General features: G+C 41.1%; 1 protein-coding gene and 1 long non-coding RNA gene across 6 annotated transcripts in view; one reads left to right on the top strand and one right to left on the bottom strand.

Moving 5' to 3' along the window:
- LOC311076649 overlaps positions 1-10,245 on the bottom strand; it is a 43,045-nt gene extending 32,800 nt beyond the window's left edge. Inside the window, exons 1-2 of the long non-coding RNA XR_014604689.1 lie at positions 9,510-10,245; positions 6,374-6,466 (exon numbers count right to left, since the gene is read on the bottom strand). This is a non-coding gene — a long non-coding RNA (uncharacterized lncRNA). The remainder of the gene's footprint in view (positions 1-6,373; positions 6,467-9,509) is intronic.
- cadm2a (cell adhesion molecule 2a) overlaps positions 8,234-24,008 on the top strand; it is a 467,971-nt gene continuing 452,196 nt past the window's right edge. For 3 of the 5 annotated variants that reach the window (XM_084104979.1, XM_084104980.1, XM_084104978.1), the window contains exon 1: positions 8,263-8,560. In XM_084104979.1, the coding sequence (XP_083961105.1) occupies positions 8,500-8,560 (61 nt within the window). In that variant the 5' untranslated portion in view covers positions 8,263-8,499. Of the gene's footprint in view, positions 8,561-24,008 lie in introns of all 5 variants that reach the window. The other 2 variants (XM_084104983.1, XM_084104981.1) reach the window with 2 other exon arrangements.

The following is a 24,008-nucleotide window of genomic DNA, read 5'->3' as shown; positions in this document are numbered from 1 at the left end:
CCACCTCGGGGTGGAGCCTCCATTCCCCGGGCCTCGGCCCCTGCCTCGACAGAGTGTCTGCTCCTATATTCTGGACCCCGGGGATGTAAGCTGCCCTGAGTGACAGTAACTTCCCCTGGGACCACAAGAGGATATGGCGTGCCAAGTTGGATAACGGGCGCGAGCGCAAACCCCCTTGGTGGTTGATATAGGCGACTACCGACGTGTTGTCCGTGTGTACTAACACATGGTGTCCCCTGAGATCTGTGATAAAGCTCCTCAGAGCCCGGAAGACAGCTAACATCTCTAGGCGATTGATATGCCAGGAACGATGATGGTCTTCCCACAGACCTTGAGATGAGCGACCCTCCAGGATCGCTCCCCAACCCGTGAGGGAAGCATCCGTCGTTAGCAGTTTGCGACGACAAGGAGCTCCCAACACTGGGCCCTGGGACAGGAACCAAGGTTTCTTCCACATAACCAGGGCACGTAAGCATCGCCGCGTGACCCTGATTGTGCGAAATGGGTTGCCCCTCGGGGAAAACCCCCTGGTCCTGAGCCACCACTGCAGGGGCCTCATGTGCAGTAGTCCAAAAGGTATCACGTTGGAAGCTGCTGCCATGAGACCCAACAGTCTCTGGAACTGTTTGACAGTGAGTAGCTGGCCTAGCTTTACACCTTTCACAGCTGCAAGGATGGACTCTATACGTGGCGGTGACAGGCGCGCCTGCATCGACACTGAGTCCCAAACCACGCCTAAAAAAGTGGTCCTCTGGAGTGGAGAAAGCACACTCTTCTTGGCGTTCAGCCGTAACCCCAACTCTTTCATGTGGGCGAGAACAACATCTCGATGTTGAACCGCCAACTGATGCGAATGAGCTAAAATCAACCAATCGTCGATGTAGTTCATGATGCGAATACCCTGGAGGCGCAGCGGCGCCAGAGCTGCATCCATGCATTTGGTGAAAGTGCGGGGTGATAAAGCTAGGCCGAATGGAAGAACCCGATATTGGTATGCTTTGCCCCCGAAAGCAAACCTCAGGAACTTCCAATGACACGGACGGATGGAAATATGGAAATATGCGTCCTTGAGGTCTATCGTGACAAACCAGTCCTCGGACCTGATCTGTGGCACGATCTGTCTCAATGTTAACATTTTGAACTTGAGCTGCATGACTGACTCGTTCAGAACTCGAAGATCTAAAATGGGACGCAATCCCCCGTCCTTCTTTGGAACTATGAAGTACCGGCTGTAAAACCCGGCTTCCCTGTCGGAGGGAGGTACATATTCTATGGCCCCTTTCTCTAACAGAGTGTTTACTTCCTGTTCCATAACCAGAACCTGCTCGGGGCCCACCACTGTGGGCAGGACCCCCATAAACCGAGGTGGGCGTTTCTTGAATTGTATCTGATACCCTTTTTCTACGGTCTGCAGGACCCAACGAGAAACATTTGACAGTAGCTTCCACGCTGTCAAAGATTCTACTAGAGGTACCAGCCTCTCGAGACTGGTTTCTGGATTTTGTTGTTGTCGAGTAGTCAATTCGTCGCCCTGTAACGGCGCACCGGCAGGGAACGACCGAACAGACTGCTCTAACACCCTCCTCGGAGGGGGCGGGCATCCCGAGGCCACTACGTTTCCGGGTGGTCCTTGAGATATGTGCTCGCCGGAGACCGCTGCGCCCTGTAACACCTGAGGCGGCAGGGTTGGCAGAACGGTCCCCTGAGGGTACCGAAGAGAGACGGGCACCGTAAAAAGAGGTGTTAACCGCTCTGCTTCGGGGGGGACTACCCTCATTAGTCCTGAGCCCTCGGACGTCAGGATTTCTTCCCAGCAGCCTTCTTGGCAGTAATAACGGTCCGCAGATCCGCTCTACCCCTCGAAGACTGCTGGGTTTGAGCGCGCCCTCCGTGTCCCCGAGATTTTTGTGGGGGAGCACGGGAGGACACACTCTGCTTTTGAGTGGCACGATGATCAGCGCTCTTTTTAGAGGAGTGAGGCTGCTCCCGCTCAGCAGCCTCAATGAAAGAACGGCGGGGGAGAAGTTTCTGGAGTGCAGCAGCCTGTTTTGAAGCTTCTTGCGATTTAGCTACCGCACTGTTCACTGCATCTCCAAATAGCCCAACAGTAGAAACCGGCGCATCTAAAAGAACATGTTTTTCTCTATCTTTGATGTCACTCAGATTGAGCCACAGATGCCTCTCAGTGGCCACCAGGGCTGCCATAGACCGCCCGACTGATTTAGCGGTCTCCTTGGTGGCCCTGAGAGACAAATCTGTGGCTCTACGCAGTTCAGCTACTGTGTCAGGACCAATACCCCCGCCCTCCTCTAAATCACCCAGTAATTCTGCCTGATAAGCCTGCATAAGGGACATCGTATGCAGACACGCTGCAGCTTGACCAGCGGCTGCATATGATTTATGAATCAGGGAAGATGTAAACTTTACTGGTTTAGTGGGGAGTGTAGGAGTCTTCAAGGAAGATGCCGTTGCTGGAGAGAGATAGTTCGCCAACGTCTCCTCCACCTTCGGCATCTCCCCATAACCATGCTCTTTATATTTATAGATGGAAGAGTAATGGGATGTTTGTGGTGTGTATACTCTGTATGACATTGGTTTTCCCCACGATCTCGACACCTCGGTGTGGAGATCGGGGAAAAACGGAAGACTCCTGCGCTGAGGCTGTGCACGAGATGGCAGGAAGCGTTCGTCGAGTTTGCTTTTCGAACGAACGTCCTGCCTATCCTCTGGCCACTCAATAGAAAGTCTGTCAACTGCTCTAGTAACTACATCAAGCAGCTCTTCAAATGCATGAGACTGAGGTGGCGAATCCTCAGACTCAGCTTCAATACTTACAACATCCAACTCCTCAGAGCTGGATAGTTGTAGTATTGGTGCCTCTATCGGGGGGGAAGAAACCGCAGCGCGTGCTTCCACACCCTGATGAGAGGCACTGGATCTGTCAGTAAGAGGCTGAGATAAGGCAGAGCCCGTCTCAACATCCACTGACAGATCCATTTGCGAACCCCAGGTCTGAGATCGCCGCCGAGCCTCAGCCGCGGCGGGACCCGAGCCCTGGGGAACGTGGTCGGGATTGAACCGAGCCAACCGGGATCGGAGCGTCCGCAATGGAAGCGCACAGCAATGCACACAGTCACCACCCTCGAGTGCTGACTGGGCATGCTCCTCTCCCAAACAAACAACACAAAGAGTGTGTGTGTCACCTCCCGTTAAATAACGCGGGCAGGGATGGACACACACTCGATACTGCTGCTTGCTCGCCATATCTGAATAAATATATATATATATAGACAGACAACACCAAATAACAAGGACAGATTTCAACACAGAGCGCGACTGAAGACTCAGAAAGCTTTCGTTTTCTGTTTCGGGCCGGCTTTTATAGCTTCCTGGTACGTGACGTCACCCGCCTCTGACGTCCCGCTACACCATTGGACTGATTTTACATGTGCTTCAAGACGTCATCACGCAAAGCGTTCCCCATAGCGTCATTCTCGACGCAACGGGAGTTCCCTTGAAAGGGAACCAAATGGCTGCGCTGTCGTGGGTGGAAACATGCAGATTAAGGGACGGTAATATGTCCTACAGAAGGGGAGCGAAATCTGATCGGCTTATTTTTTGACATGCTTGCAGAGAAAGACTCACCTAAATAAAGATACTGGGTTGTCACTTTTCACGTTTTCTGGGTTGGTAGATGCACCGAGGACCCGATTATAGCACTTAAACACGGAACAAATCAGATTTTCATGATATGTCCCCTTAATGATTTAGTGCAAAATGTTTTATTAAGCTCTAGGTTTTTTTTTCTTTTGCTCATTTAAAATTCTTAATTCATAATGTGAAGCATATGAAAGGATTATTCAATTCAATTGATAAAAATAAAAAAGGTAATTACGATATTTTTTTATCTCACAATTCTGATTTTTTTTTCTCGCAACTGTGAGTTTACATCAATTTTACATCGATTGTGAGTTATAAAGTCAAAATTGCGTGTTAGAAAATTTAGAATTGCGAGACATAAACTGAAAAGTCCGATTCGGAGGAAATAAAGGGTACTAGTATACGGTTATCCGGACCACACCTGACCACACGGGACCACAACCGCTCTTGGTTGGTCGTAACCCCAGTGACGGGTAGGTTTAGGGGCGGGGTTGGGGTAGGTCATCACATGTGGTCCAGATAACCATATAGTACCAAATAAAGTTACTTTTTTCTTGCAAATCTGACTTTATAACTCACAATTCTGAATTTTTTTCTCCCAACTTTTTCCTCAGAATCGGACTTCAGTTTATATCTCGCAATTCTGATTTTCTAACACGCAATTGTGACTTTATATCACGCAATCCTGAAAAGAGTCAGAACTGCGATGTAAACTCGCAATTGTGAGATAAAAAGTAGCAATTATGTTTAAAAAACATTTTTATTCTGTAGCGGAAACAAGCTTCCATACGTTCTCGAATCTGACTGGCTGAGAGCATTTTCCAGCCATGCAATATTCTACCAGTATCATCATGGGAACCGTTTCATCGTTTGTATCTCTCCACTTGCAGCATATCTTGCAGAATGAGTGCCATATTTTTTTTACAAATACTACAAATGCTAATGTTGTTGTGTTACAGAATGTAGAGGCTAGAATGTAGTTATTTAGACCTCAAACAAAAGACTTTATATATAAACATAGCACCTATTTGAACATTTTCGGAGATATGAGCTCCAGGCAGTCAGCAGCCGTTCAGCGCTCATGTACCCGCCGAGAACCGCTTTATCTCAGCCAACCCTTCGGGAATTTACAGCTGGCTCTTACTGTATGTAGATAGTGTTTAAACATGATTATGGGGAGTGTTTCAACCGAACCAGGAAAGAAAATGCCTCTGCACTCAATTGGATAGACCTACAACCAATCAGAGCAACGGAGTAAGTGACGTATGTTTTTCATTCATGTTTTCGATCGACAAATGCCTTGATCGCGGTTCTCTGTTCCTCTTTTAAAATTAATGCGCTGTCGATATCTTCTATAACAGACACGATGGCGGAATCAACACATGATGTTTCATAAACAAAGTTCAGGAGAAGCACGTTCAAATAGTCTGTCCAATCAACTTGTCATCAAACTATTACCAGGTCTACCCTATCAGCATGAGAGGAAGCATATATTTATTCTCTCTGTCAACTCACCTAACATTCCTTTACAGTTTTCAGCATCCCTCCACTCACTCTCGGCTTGTTCTTCCACAGCCTGGAATACGGGGGGAGTACTTTGGGTTCGGGCCGAATACCGAGCCCAGAGCCCACTCCTCGGACAGTACGCCAAATATGCATTTATTCTATCTGACTTATTTGTAAGTGTGAAATCTCAATTCTCCAGCGGCAGTCATCTTTGTTGTAAACGAATTCAACCCAAGCGCTCTTTGGTGACGTGGATGATTACGTTACTGTTGATCATCTGTCCATCATCGTATAAAGCCCGCCCTGACAATTTGATCGGTCCGAACTGTTTTTGTTCGGGCATAATAGCTCCTCACGGATCAAGTCCAGACCGAACTTCCCGACCTAAAAATGTTGTGGGCGGGGCTAAGTTCGGCTGGCATCCAGGCTAAGGGACTGAAGCAAGGTTGTAAACAAATGCATTGTATAGCTGTCATGGGAAATCCCCTTAACTGTTAAAAGGACAAAGACAAAGATATTACTTTCCTCAGCAGACATTCAAACTGATTTTGTGATTATGAATATAAGATTGACCTGAAGAATATCAGCTAGATGCAGATAATGCTCAGTCGATCTCTCTCTCATAATACTCTATTCTACATAATACAATAAGCTTCAATGAAGTAACTCAGAATTCTTTCGTTGCTAGTTCTAAAGTGATGTTTTAGAATTAGTAACAGAGGCTTGGGTTCAACTGTTAAACTGTCAACTTGAGATTTGAATCTGTATCAGAAGGAATTAGTTCAGCACAAAAGAGGAGTTTTAAAGAACACTCTGTTGTTATTTCCTATTTAGCATATTCGCACACTTGTGCCGTCGAATTGCAAACACAATATCACACTCATAGCCGTGTGATATGGCTCTATATATCAGCATGGCTGTGATTCGGCCGTAGGCACATTGTAAATAATGCATAATCTTATTTACTGAATCCAATGCTTTGTTTTGCCACATCTCCCTAATGAAACCCTTATGATTTTCGGTGTCTTTCACTGAACCAGCTCTTTGTGTTTTGGTTCTTTGACTGCCAGCCATTTGATTCTGGATTGTGTTTTTGATTTAATGTTAGCTAGTTCGTGACAGACCCTGGTTCTTGATTGTATTATGCAGGGGATGTGCCATTGAAACAATCCTGCTGACCGTTATGAGATGAACCACTCTTACTCACTGTGACATCTGTGTTTACTGTTCTGGAGGGAGGAAACCATGTTGGGAGGAGATCTTCTTACAACGCTATCAAGTAAGGCCATGGGATCTTTATCTATCAGGCGGAAGTGTAATAAAGAGACAGGAAAAAAGAAAGTGAGTGAGAGAGAGATTGAGTGTGGTTAGATTGGACTGTGGCTTTATCTTCTAATGGGTGATTTAAACATAAATATTGTGAAAAGAATATTGAGCTTCACATAACCACAGGCATAATGAGACGTTCTTATACTTTAAAATGAGATTAAGTTTCTAGTTTAAAGTATTATAAATGATATATATAGGTCTATAGATTGATGTAAGAATCATATTAAAGTACTTTGCTAATTGTGTTAGCACAGATAACACAATTATAGCACAATAATGACTTCCGATTGAGTTTACACTAAAAGGATATGTATTACTTTGGGTTTTATTTTAAGATGAGGGTCAGAGAGCCGAATTAACTTGTGAGCTGTACAGATTGACCTTTGGAACATGTGTCAGCTAAGTAGTAAAAACGAGAAGAGACTTGATAGACATTTTATGGTGAATTGCGGAGTGTGTAACTTTTTAGAAATCAAACTTATCTTTGCCTGCAGGAAGAGGAATCGTATGTTTAAAATGAAATTAAATTGGATTTTCTGAAGCAAAAGGTGGCTTTTCTGAGTTATCGCACCAGAAACATTGAAAACTTTTAAAAAGAAATCCCACTTCGTTTTAACAATCTCTCATTCATATGAATGGTTGGTTAAATCATCATTTGCCTCTTTTAAGTTCTCCTCAGCTCAATGGATGAGATATAACTGCTGCCACTGTGTGATATAAAATATTAAGATCTGACATTTAATTTCCACTCAAGGGAGCATGTCTCGACAAGACCTACAAATACTGTGTGTGTGTGTGTGTGTGTGGAGATTGGGGATAGTTGTCTCGTGGGCCATATCTTAGTAAGGTTTAGAGCCAAAAGTCCAATTTCCAATTACACAAATGTTTTCTCTAGCAGTCATTTTTTCCTATTCAAACATCTAGTTCAAAATTATGATACTACCTTTGATTGTAACTGAAAACTTGAACTGTGCTCTCAGGACAGTTCAGTTTCAGGTTGGGGCAAGTTTTCACATGTTTTAAATATTTTACATATATTTAATAATACCATTTTTGGCATAATAATAATAAATATTTGTATATGATAGATATTGTACTGTTTAAATATTGATATAAGGCCTAATGGCAGGATCCATTGGCAACTTGCCCCTAATGTGATAACATGCAGCAATGGTTGGCATAGCCTTCTTAGTAATTTTGTAGCTGCATTTATAATATAAGGACTTATTAAAAAGATGACAACAACTAAGCTGACTTCATATGAAACATATCATTATTTTTTCATTGAAACCGGTAGGCAATCATCTTTGCTGGGCTGATAATACACATGCAATATTATCCGCCTAGTGGTTTGTATCAGTAGTAAAACTGTGAGCACAGTCAAGTATTTGATCCCGGCGAGAGGTGCGCTGAACTAGTAGATCCTATCATCCCACAGTAGCTGTCCATTCAGGACTGCTGTACAGTATGTGTGTGTATGTGTAATAAAACATCCACATGAAAACGTGCCTAAATCATCATTAGTCCACCCATCTCAGGATCGCTTAATTGCGCAATATTACGTTAAAACGAGAAAGAAGACAATCCGTGCCATTGCACCCACTCGCATTACATTTCCCCGTTCATTTAACCACAAGGACTGTGGAGTCAAGAACCAGTTTGAGCGGAGAATAATTCGAGGCGCGCGCTATTGGCTCCCCGTCCTCATCTGTCAATCTGCGGAGGCGGGACTCTGCTCGCGCTCCCAGGAGGCGAGAGATGCGCGAGCTGTACTTTTCTACTGTGTTGGAGCGCTTCGCACTTCTCGAGCTCAGTCCGAGCGTCAAGTGAACGGCGTGCGGAAAGCGCAGTTGGACTTCAACCGAGGAGAAGTTATCGAAGGAGCCTGTAGTATTGATTGCAGCAGCCTGCACCTGGATAAGCACCATCATCAGCGCGCGGAGAAGCGAAAGAGCGAAGAAAGTGTTGACGGCAACCGGGCAGCTGTTATAGAAGGAAGGCAATATGATGGTGAAGCAGCATATGCTGTTTACCCTGTACAGCATCTGCGGGATCGTCCTTAAAGGTAAGAGCGCTTCAAACTTTAAGCAGGGGGGGGGGGGTCATCATCATTACGCACCATGTAGGAAGGGCATTATGCTCTGGAATGATGGTGATGATGATTTGCATTTCTGTAATATTTCCAAAGGGCCCCGAGTGAGTACGGGAACAGTTTCCCGTTAGTCATCATTGCTCTGAAGGAACTGAACGGTGCACGTTTGGCCAACACTGATACAGAATCTTATCACGGATAAGCCTGCACACTCTGCTGAGCTAGAGCCCCGCTTTTATGGATTACCAGTCAAAATGTGTTATAGACAAACTCACCACCATAGAGGGAATATGAGTTAATTGATACAGCCTTTGCATCACCTGATCGGAAACTTTAAATAAACGCATGGCTTTTATTGTATTTTAAAACCATATTTGTGCGCTCACATGCGTATTTAGGCACATTTGTATTGCTTGGAAAGGCGATGTATCTCTAAGTGGCATGTTAAAGCATTAAATCATGTGGTGCATTTTTATTTTTTGTATTACAGGCTAGTTTGTGGTGCATTTTGAGGTATACTGTTTTATTCTTGCAGGGATGTGTTATGGTAGGCTAATAAAGCTTTCTCTTTTACCCCTGAAACGTGGTCGTTTATTATAATGTTTTGTTCTGGTTAGAAAAGCCCTAGATTTCGTACGGAGCGTGAAGCTAATGGATTAAGTGCTTTTTAGCACCCCTAATCAGGTTTAGGAGTGTTTTTTGAGACAAAAATGAATGTATGGTATTTGCGGCAATCCGCATCTTGGGGTCGTAGTAGCATCAGCTTTTTTCCTCTCAGAGAAAGACTTGCGGAGCAAGTACACCTGTCAGTTTACATCTGTTAGTGTAATGCATTATTCACCCATATTTTCAAACTGTAAAATGGACATTACGCCATATTATAAGATCACATATGTCAGCATTTCTGTGTTGTTTAGCCTACCTCAAGTCTAGTAGTTTCGGCTGGTACTCATCATTCACGCGCGACACTGTAAACATGATCAGCAGGGCAAGGTCGAGCGACGTATTCGCGCGGGGTGATCGTGTGACAGGAATACTTGATGAATACGTCGTCAACTGAACGTGCCTATTGCTTTTAGGCGCACTGGAAGGCAATATATGCTTTAATTGAGGGTTTAGAGGTTAGTTTATGTCTCAACAGGACATTCCGAGTGTGACTGCTCAAATGTATTTGTATGAAGTATTTGTTTTGTGTCCCTCGAGAGTAAGGTTACGCCGTCCCGCCAATATCTAGTGAGCAGCAGCCACCGCCCGGTTTCTATGAACATAATTTAATCCATTTTTTTAAAAGACTAACCTCAGATATTGTCTTAAAGTTGCTGAAGGTAACAACCGTTTGTGTTCACGTCAACATTTGCTCATTGTGACTTGAACATACACCCCTTTTTACAAAGTGGTGAGCTATGGTTTCGACGTCACGAAGTGGCGAATACCTAGCTCATAAATTTAAATAAGGCTGTAGGCGAATGGTGAATTCAGGATGATTGGGACACTTTTTCCAATTCATCTCAATGGCAAAAGTGTCCCAATCACCCTGAATTCACCTCCAGCTGAAAGCTATTGAAATGTTTGCAGTATTAGAATTTACTAAAATCTTTTATTGTTTCAGTAAATAGTATTTTTGTTTGTAGAACAATAGCGCAGTTGACTACTCTGCAAAATGTAATAAAATAAAATAAATTAATTCAAGCAAGTGCTCTAAAAAACAAAGACTCCTACTTGACCACTAGAGATCTTTCCTCTGTGTTAGATCCGTTACAAGCTCGTAATGTCAAGACTTGTCACCAAAAATGTGATGTCTGTGTATTTCAGATGCTCCAAGCCAATCTGACTTGTTCTGGATATCAGTGAAACATGACTCTTCCAACCAGAGGTGTTTACATCTCAAACAGTCGGGCTTAAAGATCTGGCAGTTTATGAATGCGTAGGATGAATGTAAGAGAGATAGAGGAGAAAGACAGTATTTGCATTCGCCCTTCTGTATGTATGTGTGTGGCTTCCCTCCTCTGCCCCTTCTTTTGACAAAATACCCTATGCTGTGTGTTGATAATCAGTCTGAGAGGTGGGCCATTAATAATCAGAGATAATTAAGCACATTCCTCAAGGCTTCACTTCTAATGAGTCGGCAGCAAGCGTGAGACTGAAGCAATGTATTGATTTCCCCCAGCCTTCTCCCTCTCTGCCTGTAAATCACAGAGCCTGTGTCTCTCACCCAGTCAACAGCCCTACTGGCTGCAAGTGCCTCTTTCGGTTCTTTAACACACCTCTCAGATTCTGGCTGCATCTGCTTACCATGTGCGAGCGTGTTAATAGGCTTAATAAAGTGCGGTAACCATGCTGATTTTTGAACGATGAAGGTCATAGGGTTCTGGTAGCCCTGTCTGTTCAGCAATTGGTGATCAATAGGTCTGATCATTTTGATTTCAGTGGTACATTGATTGTCTCAGTCACAACATATAATTTTCTGATTTACCCACAAACCAGTTTGACTTGCTGAATTTGTTTGAAAATTGAAGCGTTAATCATGTATGTGAAATGTTGATTTAGATAAATGATGCGAATCATTTTATTTGCATTGATTTGATGCAATGTTTCCTGTAGGATGACATGCTATACTGGGTTCCCACTCTAATTGAAAGCCTGGAAATATCAGATCATTGTGATTTCCAGGCTTGGAAAAGTAACTAAATCTTAAATGATAAAAATGTCTATATTCACTTGTATTGAAAGTATTCTTTTTGAGTGTAATCTCTCGATTTTATTAAGATAAAAAAAATCAATGAATACTGATTTTTATCTTAAAAAAAGAGAGATTACACTCAAAGAGTACTTACAATTAAATATAGAACTTTATATCATTTAAGATTTAGTGACTTTGATTGAAAGTCGGGGAAAATAAGAAAATCCTAAAAGACCATGTAAGTTTTTAGTAATTTATAGTTATGGTATGCATAAAACAATTTCATTGGCTATGAATCTCTATGAAATTGTACCTTTTTATGCAATTTATTTTCAAAAACTGAAAATTATTAAAATCATGGAAGTTTATTGGTTAAAGGTGTGAGAACCCTGCCTAAAATTAATCTAAATGTATTTTTTAACCCACTTTTACCACTATTCTTCTATCCCTATTAAATCATATTGAGAAACTAAATGTCGCACCTTTATCGCACTGCAGGGCTATTTGAACTGCAAAAAGTGGCTGATTAAAAATGGTAAAAAACAAACAAAACTTTTAGCTCCTTTCAGGCACCTAAAATACACTTTCCCTTACACAAAATGTTATACATGAAACCCAAACAAAGTATTATATGTCAACTACCCATTTCTTGACTTCATTTTCCACAACTCTCAGTGGCCATCTGCAGTGGGCATGCAATCCCAGCTGCCTTTTATGTGGTGGTCATCGATTACTCTTAAAGCTATGCCAGCCTTCCTCGCTGAGGTTAAATGTTTGAAGCACAAGTGCGGGCACATCCCTGGCACATCCGTTCATAGGGATCACTGCATGTTGCCAGCAGCTGGGGGTTTGGGGGAGCATGGCAGTTATGCAAAGCATGTGGCAAACAGTGCGACTCCTCCCTGTGTGTGGAGTACTATAGTCCGTGTGAAGTGCTGTTGTGTGGACGTCTGCTGTGAGTAATAGCAAAGCTTGGCTCCCTCCTCAGAGACACCAGAACTGAGTGGGAGGACTATGTGGTCCTGCTTCATAGAGGATGTACGCCTTTATACTTGTTTCTCTTTTGCGGGTACATTCCCTCTTCATGGACTGCTTGTGTACACAATATCTTTCATCCTCTTTCTGTCTTTCTCGGCTTCGACAATCCTGTGCTCTGAAACCCTGCTTGAAACTTCTCATGCAAAGCATACACAAATTCCGAAAGCCAACCCAGCCGGCTAGGGAAAACAAAAAAGAATGATTTTTAGGGCGAAAAACATTATTTATGACACAAAATGCTTCTTTCATACCTCATTGAGTGGGCTATTGTGCATTGAGGCAAGTCTCTGGCCCCCTGCCTCTCAGCCAGCTTATCCCAACAGAGTGACTCCAAGCTGGGCATGGGCCTTCCTGGACCTGGCCCTTTTATGGAAGTAGCGTGGGAAAGCACTCCTTCAAGAGAGGGCTGGCGCGTATGTGTGTATATGCAGTCGTATTTGTGTTGAAACTGGAGGTTAATGGCCTTTTTTTCTTTCCCGGCGTGTTGTCTTTGTCAGTCGTGGAGCGTGAAAAGCATCTGTGCAGGTGAGCGGCAGCACAGGCAAATGTGCTCAGACAGGTGAGAAATGGAGTCGGGCATAAGCTGCCATTTCTGCTGACTAGAATAAGTATTTGTTTGGCATTAATTTAGCAGGGGATCAACACGGATTGCTCAAGCCTCTTTCTTTGGGCTGCAATATGGAGCTCTTCCTATGGCCCATTCTGTCATGTGCGTGTGGTATCATTGCAGTTCAAGTCTCTTTCTCTCATTTCTTTAGAGTGCAAAGAGGCTGAGCATGTCCCTCTTTCTCACTGTGTTTCGTATGTGGGTGTTTGTTTGGCTGGCTGATTGAGCCAGGATGGAGAACAGGATTAGAGGTGAATATCCTCCTCTTCTTTGTATTTGTCCTCTTGTTGGGTTGCTGGAAGCCTCCTAAACAGAGCACCCAAGATATTTGCGCTCTCTCTCTCTCACTTTCTCCATCTTTCCGTTTCATGTTTCTGTCTTTCTCCTCCTTCATCCCGCTGTCTCATCTTCCTCTTTCTCTCTCTCTATCTTGCTCTCAGTTTGCACACAAGCATCTAGGCCTTGGAGCGTTTCCCCCAGACTCAGAATGGAGCTAAGCCACTGAAGCCCTGCTGTAATCGTGAGGGATTTCCCATGATCAAAGGCCCTCTTTTGTTCTTCCAGGTGTTTGAAAAAGTTAAAACAAAAAGTGGGTGGAACTGTCAACTGTTCTGTGGTACAGCTAGGCTTGGCAAAACACTTCCCTTTTTCCCAAAAGGTGCTGGAAAGAAGATGGCCTTTTGCAGTGATTTTTGAATGGCTTTCAAAACACAAACTCATGCTGAATCATTGCAACATTCTCGGAGGAGATATCTTCTAACAAACAATGCATAACTTTATTCATCATTTTCTCATATACATGTCGTCTATACTACTTGATTGACCATTGAGATGGATTTTTATTGGTAAATGACTGACAGGCTTTATAAGGGCTTTTCTCAGGGTTTTTGTATCCGATTAATATGTGTTGGATATTTTAAATGATTTGCTTAAGCTCACAGTATTTTTGGTAATCTCATTGAAGCTTATGCAAAGAGACGGTTAAGAAATGACTTGAGGTATATAGTCAAACAAGTAAAAATATATGATGCTGAAATTCTTTCATTATTTACTCCCTTTCATGTTATTTCAAACATGTATATACTAGTATATGTTTTCTTCTTCTGTGGAGCACAAAAGAAGATATTTTGAAAAATGCACTGTAAAAAAAGTTTGTAATTTTGCAAAAATCTGTTATTTGTAAGTTAGTTATTGACCATGTAATAAGTTGTAAATAGGGATGCACCGATAGGATTTTTTTGGGGCCGATGCTGATACTGATTTTAACAAACAATCATTGATAACGATATTTGTCACTTGCTCTCTTTTGATCATGTTTTAAATCAGCAAAGTTTAAAAAAACAACAACTTTGCATTAAGTTATACTAGTTTATTGCTGCATCATTGGATCCATTTAACATTCAGCAGGCCAACATGAATACAACAGAACAAAAAAACATATGAAATAAACAGTGCTTTTATGTAGGTTTAACAGTTTTCAGGTACATAAATAAAGTAAACAAATGTAAAATAACACTGCATATTCTTCACTGTATAAATTAAATGCATATATTATTATTACATTGAGCTTGAACTTTTATTTTGACGTGTTGCCGTGAAGACCTTCGAGTTTCTGTGTGTTTATGATATGACGATAGATTTTCTCAAATAAAACGGTAAAATTCTCTCGAAGTGACAGTGGAGATGAAGCACTGCGAGCGTCACGCATGCTTCAGTGTGTTTGAGGTAAATGAAGCCGGCTGCGCCATTCATTCATACAGAGACACGCAGAACATGCAGGATTCAAATTTGAATAGTCTTTTTGCGGCTTAATATTCACAGACACTAAGTCTATATCACAATTTTATTCAAGTGTACTGATCTACTTTGTATTTATTCATCAAAACTTTGACAAATTCCTTGACATTCCGTGTTATACAGTAAATTCCGTTTTTTATGACTGGAATCATAGGGCCCTATACATATAAATTCTTATGAAAGTTACAAAAGTTATTTAGTCAAGAGTAGTGAGTGATTTGCAGGAATATTAGATTAAACCATCAGTTTGTTATATCTGCCTTTTTCATGCTATAGCCGATATGCCAATAGTTGTAAATTGATCAAATATCGGCGGCCGATACATTGGTGCATCTTTAGTTGTAAAATATACAGGCACCAATATGCCATCCTTTAATACCTAAAACATTGTCATCATATTTTTACGGTTAATTTCTGGCAACCACAGCTGTTGTTTGTATACTGTAAATTTAAGAGGATTTTTCTTTTTTCATTCAATGAAAGTCAGTGGGGTGGGGATCAAAGTTGTTCTGGACCCTATTGATGTGTATAATATGGGCAACATTCGTTGAAAAATTCTTCAACATATCTTTTTTTTTTCAGCAGAAGAATTAACATCATTAATTTGAAACAACAGAATGGTAAAATAAATAATGGTAAACAATTACAAAATTATAATTTGTCTGTGAACTGTCTATTTAATTATAAATGAGGAACGAGTAAAAGCATGATTATGTGTATGTGAAATCTTGTTACATTACAAACCAAAGAACACCAGATCTGGAAAAGAACAGCAAGACGTCCTTGACTCATAGTTCACTCCTCTCTGTTGTCATTGTGCCCTCTACTGTTTTCATTTGGATTTTATGGAAAATTAGCTACCCTCTCTTCCAAATAATCTCGGATTTCGCTAGCATGAGACACAATCTTTCACGAGAGACGACACATGCTCCGGGCTTGCTCTGCGATTGGGTAATCAATCACTTTTATTGACAAAGGTAGATGAAATAGTTAGTTCAGTAAAATTGAACATCTGCAAATGGTGAGCTGGAGGCATTTGGTTGAATGAGGGTCAGTAAATCAAATGCTTGAAAATAACCCCCCTGCAGGCTCTTCTATGAGAAAGATCACCTACAAAGATCCGTTTCCGCCCACTGTTGGCTGTCACTCTCTCCAATAGATGTGGTTTTCACAACTACACCGTCTGGCTTTGAGGATAGAAGGTGCTTGGCAACAAACACCGGCTTAGTGGGAGAGGACATGCATTTCAGAGCAGGATTGTAGAGATCAGTAATTGACACAATGTTTCAACCAAATTTGTCGGGGAATTGCTGGGTATTGTTAGTTGAGCCTTTAAACGTTCAGTTATTTTACCTCAGTGAGATTTTAACATCCTCTAAATCTGTGTTTTGGCCATTTTCTTGGCATATTTAAAATCAAGTGACACCTGTTTGTCTATAATCTTTGCAGTGTACTGTAGGTCTACCCTTCCTCCTTTAATTCCTCTCTTAATTTCTCTCAGTGCCCATCACTCCACCTCCCTTTCGTCTCTTGTCGTATGCTGTGCTGGTTGTGTGATGCCATCTGCCTCTTGTGAGACAGAATTGAACACCTGCAAATACAGTAAACAATCAATTTATCAGCAGCTCAGGACAATATGCACCTGCCAAAGTGTGCACACACACTTGAGCACATGTGCGCACCCACACACACACACACAAACACGCTCCTCCTCCTTTTCACAGTCAGTAACAGACCATCAGCCGTTCAGCAGCCAACTGGATCTTGAAGCTCCCCCACATTTACGACTGCATTTGTTTGATTTTGATGTTGCAGTAAACACGTCTGTTTTCCAGATTTTCAGTATTGCATTTAATTGACCATACATTAGCTACTTTATGCCAGACACTTTCAGTTGAATAAATTCTTCTAATTAACCTGTACAGGTTGTTAGTGTAGCCATTTAATCGCAGGTGCTATGCCTGGTATTACAGCAATGCTATGTGAAGTATTGTAGGAAATGCGAAACAAAAAAAGAACGACATTCAGCCACCAGTTAGAATGAAAGTAGAGCTTGTTAGTTAACATAAAAACTAGATTTATACATTTCTGAAGATAAAAATGAGCTATGTGAAAAGTCCTCACTGTTGATAAAGTGTGGTGCTATTTCCATATCAGCTGGCCCTGTCCACCTGCTCGGAGAAGGTCAGCGTTAATCTGTAGTGCATTAGACATATAGCCTTTGTTTCTCGGCATGTGTATGATGAAGATTACCGTGTTTCACCTTCCATGGTGCTGCTGATACAGTTCAAAGATAAACATGAAGTTGAGCTTCCTTGTTGTTTGCACTCTCTAAACTTACCTACTCTGTCTCTGTTTTAGAGGCAGTTTAGCATTTGATCATGACTTTCAGTCGTGGGTTCCACCATTTTGTTTCACTGTGAATTCAAATTGTGCAGGTTTAAGATAGACAAATGTAGGCTACATAATTAACTTGAAGTAATTTTCTGATAGTAAGACTGAATCCCCACAATCTCATTGTACCTCCCATGTTTTTATGTTCTGTTTCAGAAGATTAGCCCGGTAGCTTTAATGAAAACATACATCCAGATATAACGACGTTCTCACCAGTTTTCACCCCCCTGTCGAGAAGATGTGTCTCTTTGAATGCTGCTTTAGTTCTGTCACGCAAATGCTAGGTTATTACTCTCATTGTGTCTCTCGTTAAATTTTCATTTGAGGTTACAGACTGGGTGTTTGTTGAACCGCATGGAATGTAAGAGGACAGAACTAGTCCATATCCTCAAATCCACATGAAGAGGATTTTGTAAGTGTATAAGATTTGTCATAATTAAATTTTGAGATCATTGTTCCATTCGTGGCTGATCTAATTGAGTCACTTAAAATTGAGCTTCCCAGATTACAGAATTGACTGCAGAATGACAACACAACTAATCCCATCGTGTCCCATGATTCCAATATTCTATATGTTTGCTGCACTGTAATTAAATTAGAGTGCTTTATGTGTTTTTTCTTATTATTTTATTGCATTTTTGTGCTTTGGAGGAAGAATTCCAGTAGTGTGGTTGACTATTATTGACTGAGTTTTTGAAGTTTCTGATTAGATTGTAAGGAATCTAACAATTCTGTTTTTGTTTAGTTTCTCCTTAAAATTCCATTATCATTGATGGAATATGTGAAGAGAAAAAGAGATTCAATATGCCAAATGATGAGATAAACAATAAATCTGTCTTTTGATATACATCAAAAATACAATATACAGCTCATATACAAATGGCTCTTATGACCACAAAGCATTTTTTTTTTAAATGGAACCAACTTTGAATAAGAATTGTCTGGCAGACTTGCTATTTGTGTGGATTGTCTACACTTTCTTTTTCTATTCCTAAAGAGTGTTAGCTTTGTCGTTCAAGCATCGGTGAACAAAATCAGTCTTAGCGTTATTATTGTCAGGTCATTGATTTTAAAGACCCTGTTTCCCTTACACTTGGTAGGGTAAATTGAACTTCTTTATAGCTTCTGCTAACAGATCTCGGGAGGCACATCTCTGTGCTTGCAGATCAGGACCTGTTTAGAAATTAATGTAGTTTACATTGAAAGTTGTTTAGTTTTAGATGCAGAACAGCTGTGGGTTTCACACCCAATTGCAGCTATGTGCTAAGTATGAAAACACAACTCTAGGTGTTAACCTAACAATAACTCTACAACCAGCACAAGATAGACAACCCTGCTTAACTCTTTTGTCATGTGCTACTAAAAATAGAGCCATGTGGCCAGACGCTTGCATCCAAACTGGACCACACTCTACTATCACTGTCTGACTGTCTGCACACGCTAAGCTTAGCTAATCCAGGGGTCTAGAATGACCTTTCACCATCTGTTATGGTGCTCTGATACCCCAGTTAAAGAATTGAGTGTCTTTTTTGTCTTTTCCATCTGTTAGTAAACAAGGTGGTCATTCCTAGATCATTCAGCATAAGCAACCTGGCACAAATAGGATGTTTTAAGAGGATAATTTCCTTACACGTAATTCAGGTCTTGTGATTGTTTGACTGGGGCTCCGTCCCTCTGCGGGATGCTGGGGCGTCTGTGTAATTGCCTGTTTATAGAGGGCACAGTAGTTCTTAATGCAACCACCGTTCTTAATGCCTCTTCCCTCTAATGAGTAAAGATAAGACAAGCTGATGGATCCTGTGAGGATTGGAGCCGGCTGATCTGAGATGGCAGCGCACTTCATTACAGCCTCGCGCCCCATCCCAGCTCCTCCGTGCCAGCTCACGCTTAGCCTGCCATCTCCTGCAGATGCTTTGAACTCAAATGCCAGACAAGTCAGCAATCAAGAGTTTCAGCTCTCATCGCTTTCAGAGCTGCCAGTCGGGTCTCAGCCTGAGAATGAGGAGCATGGCCTGTTCTTTGTGCTAATCCTTCATATAATGAAGGATTTAACATGAAACTTAGGAATTTATGTGTGATGGATGTCTGGAAATGTACGTTTACGTTTGCAAATGTTGGGTTGACATTTAGATCAGTTGGTCTGGCTTGAGGATTAAAAGTCTGGGTTTGTAACCCAAAAGTTGTAGGTTTAAACACAAAGCAATCCATTTCAACCTAAACTAAAATAAATTGCTTTAGTATAGAGGAGGGGTGTCCAATCCCGCTCCTGGAGGGCCACTATCCTGCAGAGTTTAGTTACAATCCTGATTAAATACACCAAACCAGCTAATCAAGGTCTTCAGGGTTGCTTATTGCTTCCTATATACCCTCATTCACTATTCCCTACATTATTCCACTAATATAGTCCACTGACTACCAATGAGTGAATTCGGGCACTGAGTGCACTAGAAGTTCTGCAGATGGCATCTTCTGGTGGGACGCAAGATTCCAAGTGCATGGAGACTCTCTAGCCTAGCAGTTGTGTGTACATCGGTTGTACACTCATATTGAGGTCATGGGTGTCCAATCCTGCTCCAGGAGGACTGACGTCCTGTATAGTTTAGCTTCAAACTGCTTCAACACACCTGCCTGAAGGTTTCTAGTGGAGGTCCTGAAGACCTTGATTAGCTGTTTCAGGTGTGTTTAACTAGGGTTGGATCTAAAATGTGCAGGACATTGTCCCTCCAGGAGCAGGACTGGACATCCACATCATTATGGGATTGAATGAGTGCACTCGATAATGTCCCGTATGGTTTCGGACACCACAACAAATTGCTGTCCCCTCAAATAGTGCTCTATATAAGGGTATAAGAGACATTTTGGACACAGTCTTAGAAACTTCCAGGCAAATGTGTTGGGGCAACCTAGAGCTAAACTCTGCTGGTCATTGGGCCTCCAGGAGCATGATTGGACACCCCTTTTGGATCTCCTAAATTCATAATGATGTAATCTTTGGTTCTGATATCTCTGAGGACATGCACATGGTTTCACATGTGTTTGGGTTTCTGGGTTTAATGACAAGCTCTTCTGGGAGTTCAGTGTCTTTCAAGGCCTTATGCATGGTTACAGGCAGGTTATCATTGTCTACAAGCTAATTGATGATTGTTAGCCAGTGGTTCAGATGTCATATGTCAGAGTGCCTTCACTCTTCGGCATTGAGTGTTTCTTTCTGTTCAGCACCCAAAACTCAAAGTCTCAGAGTCTCTTGTGCCTAAATTTGTACTGCTTACAGAAAAGAAGCAGCTTTGGATAATAAGCACATACAAAATAACATTACTGCAAGTCGAGCAAGGAGTTTTACAGTGGTTTGCATTTTCAAAATGGAATTAGAGGGGGAAGATGAGAGCGAGAGGGAAAGAAGGGGATGACTGCAGGCTTTTGTACCGAGCTGATAATGTTGGGTTCAATTCTCTTGCATTGTCTCCCCCTGTTCTGCATGGATCTGAGAGACAGACCCGGCTCACTGGCTGTTTGAAACAAATGAAACTCCTTGTTCTTCTCTTTTCTTTTTCAGAATTGAGTTGCCATGCTTTTCCAGTGCTTTCCTCAGCGGTATAAGAAAGGTGGCAGCGGGAGAAAGATTGAACACTTGTTTGTTTGTTTCCGTCTCATCACAGCAGCAGCCCCAGGGATCATGCTTGACGTGAAGCCACCCCACAAATGAAAGTTGTCGTCTTCGTGTGGGCAGCGCTTTTTCAGACCCCAGGCCGTATTGTGAGGGAATGGAGGGGGTGGCGTTTGGCTGTATAATCTGCTTGTGTGATTTGTGTTTGGGGGTATTAAGCCACCAAATAAGGACTACTCCACTGGCACACCAAACTGGTATTATATAAAACCAAAGCAGATTAACAGAACAATGATAAAAAAATTAAAAAAAATTAAAAATCAGTTTCCACTTAAATGGTTGTCAATAAAAAAAAAAGAAAAGGACAATGGACATTTTATTAATATTATATTTTATTATAATATATATATGTATATATATATATATATTATAATACATTATATTAAAATTTTATTACAAATATAATAAAACATATTAATATGCGTTATTGTTATTATGAAATATCAAGAACAATTTTCCAAAGATTCCAGATTGTTAGAAGTACAATGGGATTCAAATATTAAATCATTTCTTGTTCTGTTGTGGCTAGTTTTGGACTTTTAGGGCTATGTTTTGAAATCTGTCTTGCCATCTGATTGACGAGCTCTTATTTCTTACAACGGTCATGATATATTCCGATGGTTCATCAAGCAAGACTGATTGCCAGGTTGGCACGGCATTTGAATAATGCAAGACAGGAACATACTTTTTATATTACAATGAGATATATTTGAGCTCTTTCTCAAAGCTCTTGCGGCACAGGAAATTACACTGGTATATATCCTTCTTCCTTTGCTTCAAATATCAAACCTTTTAATTAACAACATATTGAACACGGGAAGAAAATATAAAAATGTAGTACAGAAATATGAAAGAAAATGATCACAAATTAATAGAAATGGATGAAGTGGAAATGCTGTTAGCCAGGGATTCTTATGGACCTAAAGGAGGAGGGTGAATTTTAGCTGTGCAATATTAACAGGACCCTCAATTAATCCAGGCCATTTGTATGAGTCTCTGCTTGCTAATCAAACCCATATCCAAGCAAAAAATATCTCTTCATATATTGCAGATTGCTGTTCCTTTTTAAAGTGAAACCACTCACTCTTTCACTTTCAGATGCTCAGATCAGGCTATGCCTTTGAGATGCTGAGAGCGAGTCTCGAGAAACAGACACTATGAGAAATCTAGTAGAGATTGAGGAGTAAATTGTTTGCTGCTGTCAGATGGACGGATTATAAGGGTCACATTATGGCTATCTGTGTCCACCGGTAAAAAGCGACAGCTTCCTTTCCATTAGTGCCGGAAACATACTCAATGAGAAATCAGCTGAGTCAATTTCTCTTCACCATGTGTCCTCAGTGCCAGGTCCAGTGGCTGTACCATCAGCCACAGCAATGCCAAACTGCTGAGCTCAACTTTATTCTAATGAGGGTCAGGGATTGTGCATCTTCCACAGGTGAATGGAATTATGAGGGACAGAGCATATTTATCAGACTCCCATCTCTGCTTCTTGCAGCAGTCTGCAAGCTTGCAACTGCAGCAGACCATTTTAGATTTCGTCATGGAGGTTGGGAAGAAGGCACATGATGAGGAGGGAGAGACGTAGGGTGCGTTCAAAACAGACGGCAGCTGTTTTCCTGCTTAGTGAGCTACTGTTTTCTGCATTTTCTAAACTGAATGTTGAGGGAAAGTAGTGGAATGATTTTAAAAGAAATTATGTTTAAAGATGTTAAACTGAGCTGTTTAAAAAAAAAATGATTTAAACAAACAAATGGGATGATGTGTCAGCCATTTGTTGTGTAAATTTACTGAGCTTACTTGCGGGAACACGTTCCATGTGGGCCAGATTGTGTTTTGTTTGAAGTTAGCTACCTCTTGTTAACTTGTTTCAGAGCTTCTTTCACTACACTATTATCTAGAACAAATTCAAGTGAACTTTAGAGACATCTGAATTAATAGTTCCCATTAATTAATTAGTTAAATCCCTCTTTCACTACCATTCTAAAAAAAATTTTTTTTAAAAACCTTGCTCACCAAGGCTGCATTTTTTTAAAATAAAAATGATAAAAATAGTAATATTGCGAAATGTTACTGCAATTTAAAATGTTCTTTTTCAATATATTTTGAAATATAATTAATTCCAATGATGGCAAATATAAATTTTTAGCAGTCATTACTCCAGTCTTCAGTGTCACATGATCCTTGACACATTCTAATATTTTGATTTGGTGCTCAAGAAATTAATATTATCATCAGTAATCTGAATAAAAGTATTATCTTTCTTTTAAAAATGTATTGACCCCAAATAGTTTGAACGGTTGTTTACATTATACATTATCTGCTCTGAACCACTCTCATTCACTCTTCTTTGATGCCAAATTTCATGCACTGCGATTGTGAGTTATCACAGCTTTTCAAAATTGATCAGATGGTTGCATTTCAGATGACAGGATGTTATGCAAACATTTTATTTGGTCTTGTCTTGATGGCCTCTTACCTCCGGATACTGTCGACAAGAGAGAGGGAGACAGACAGATAGAAGCACAAGATGCATCTTATTCCAAACAGCTCTGAAGAGCTTTAACATACTCCTTCCATAATTATCTGAGTCAGATGTTGAATAAATTTTGGCAAGGGTTTTCTGTTTTAACCACAGACCTGCCTGTTTCTGTGTTTTTCTTCTTGGCCCAAATAGATATACTGTAACTGCTTTGTACTAGTTCCCAGCTGAGGTAAAAGTATCTGCTTACTTCAGAGATCATGGCTGACGTTCGTATAGCCACTAATGAGCAGTTGTCAATCAATATGTTATTCAATAAATAATAAACAACTTCCTCTGCCATCTCTGTTGAAATGCTAATGGGTTTTACCATCGCTCATAGGTCTCCCACAAGAAGACCTGCTAAGTTAAAGTGTGCTGCTCTGCATTCCTTGTTCTCCATAAACATGTGTCGCTTCATTTACGAGCAGGGAATGTGAAATTGGGTCTCTCTGCTTATAAATCATTGGTTGCTTTTAGTGTTTGATGTCTTCTCATTAAGATAAATGTGTCTTATTCACCTCCACAATCAATTTGAGATTTTCACATAGATTTAAGAGGTTTAAATTGTTCTCTTTTGAGTTAAGAGCGCCTGCATCCTTAAATAATTGAAAATGTGAAATGAACCTGGTAGACATGAATACTTAGGAGGTATTTTTTATTATTGAATTCCTATTTAGATCTTCCTGTTTGGCTCATTCTCACTTTATCTTGTTTTCC

This window comes from Abramis brama, assembly GCF_963993115.1.
Source record: "Abramis brama genome assembly, chromosome: 25".
Lineage (NCBI taxonomy): Eukaryota > Metazoa > Chordata > Actinopteri > Cypriniformes > Leuciscidae > Abramis > Abramis brama.
Note: the sequence above shows the minus strand (reverse complement) of the source record. Positions and strands in the feature narration are given on the sequence as shown.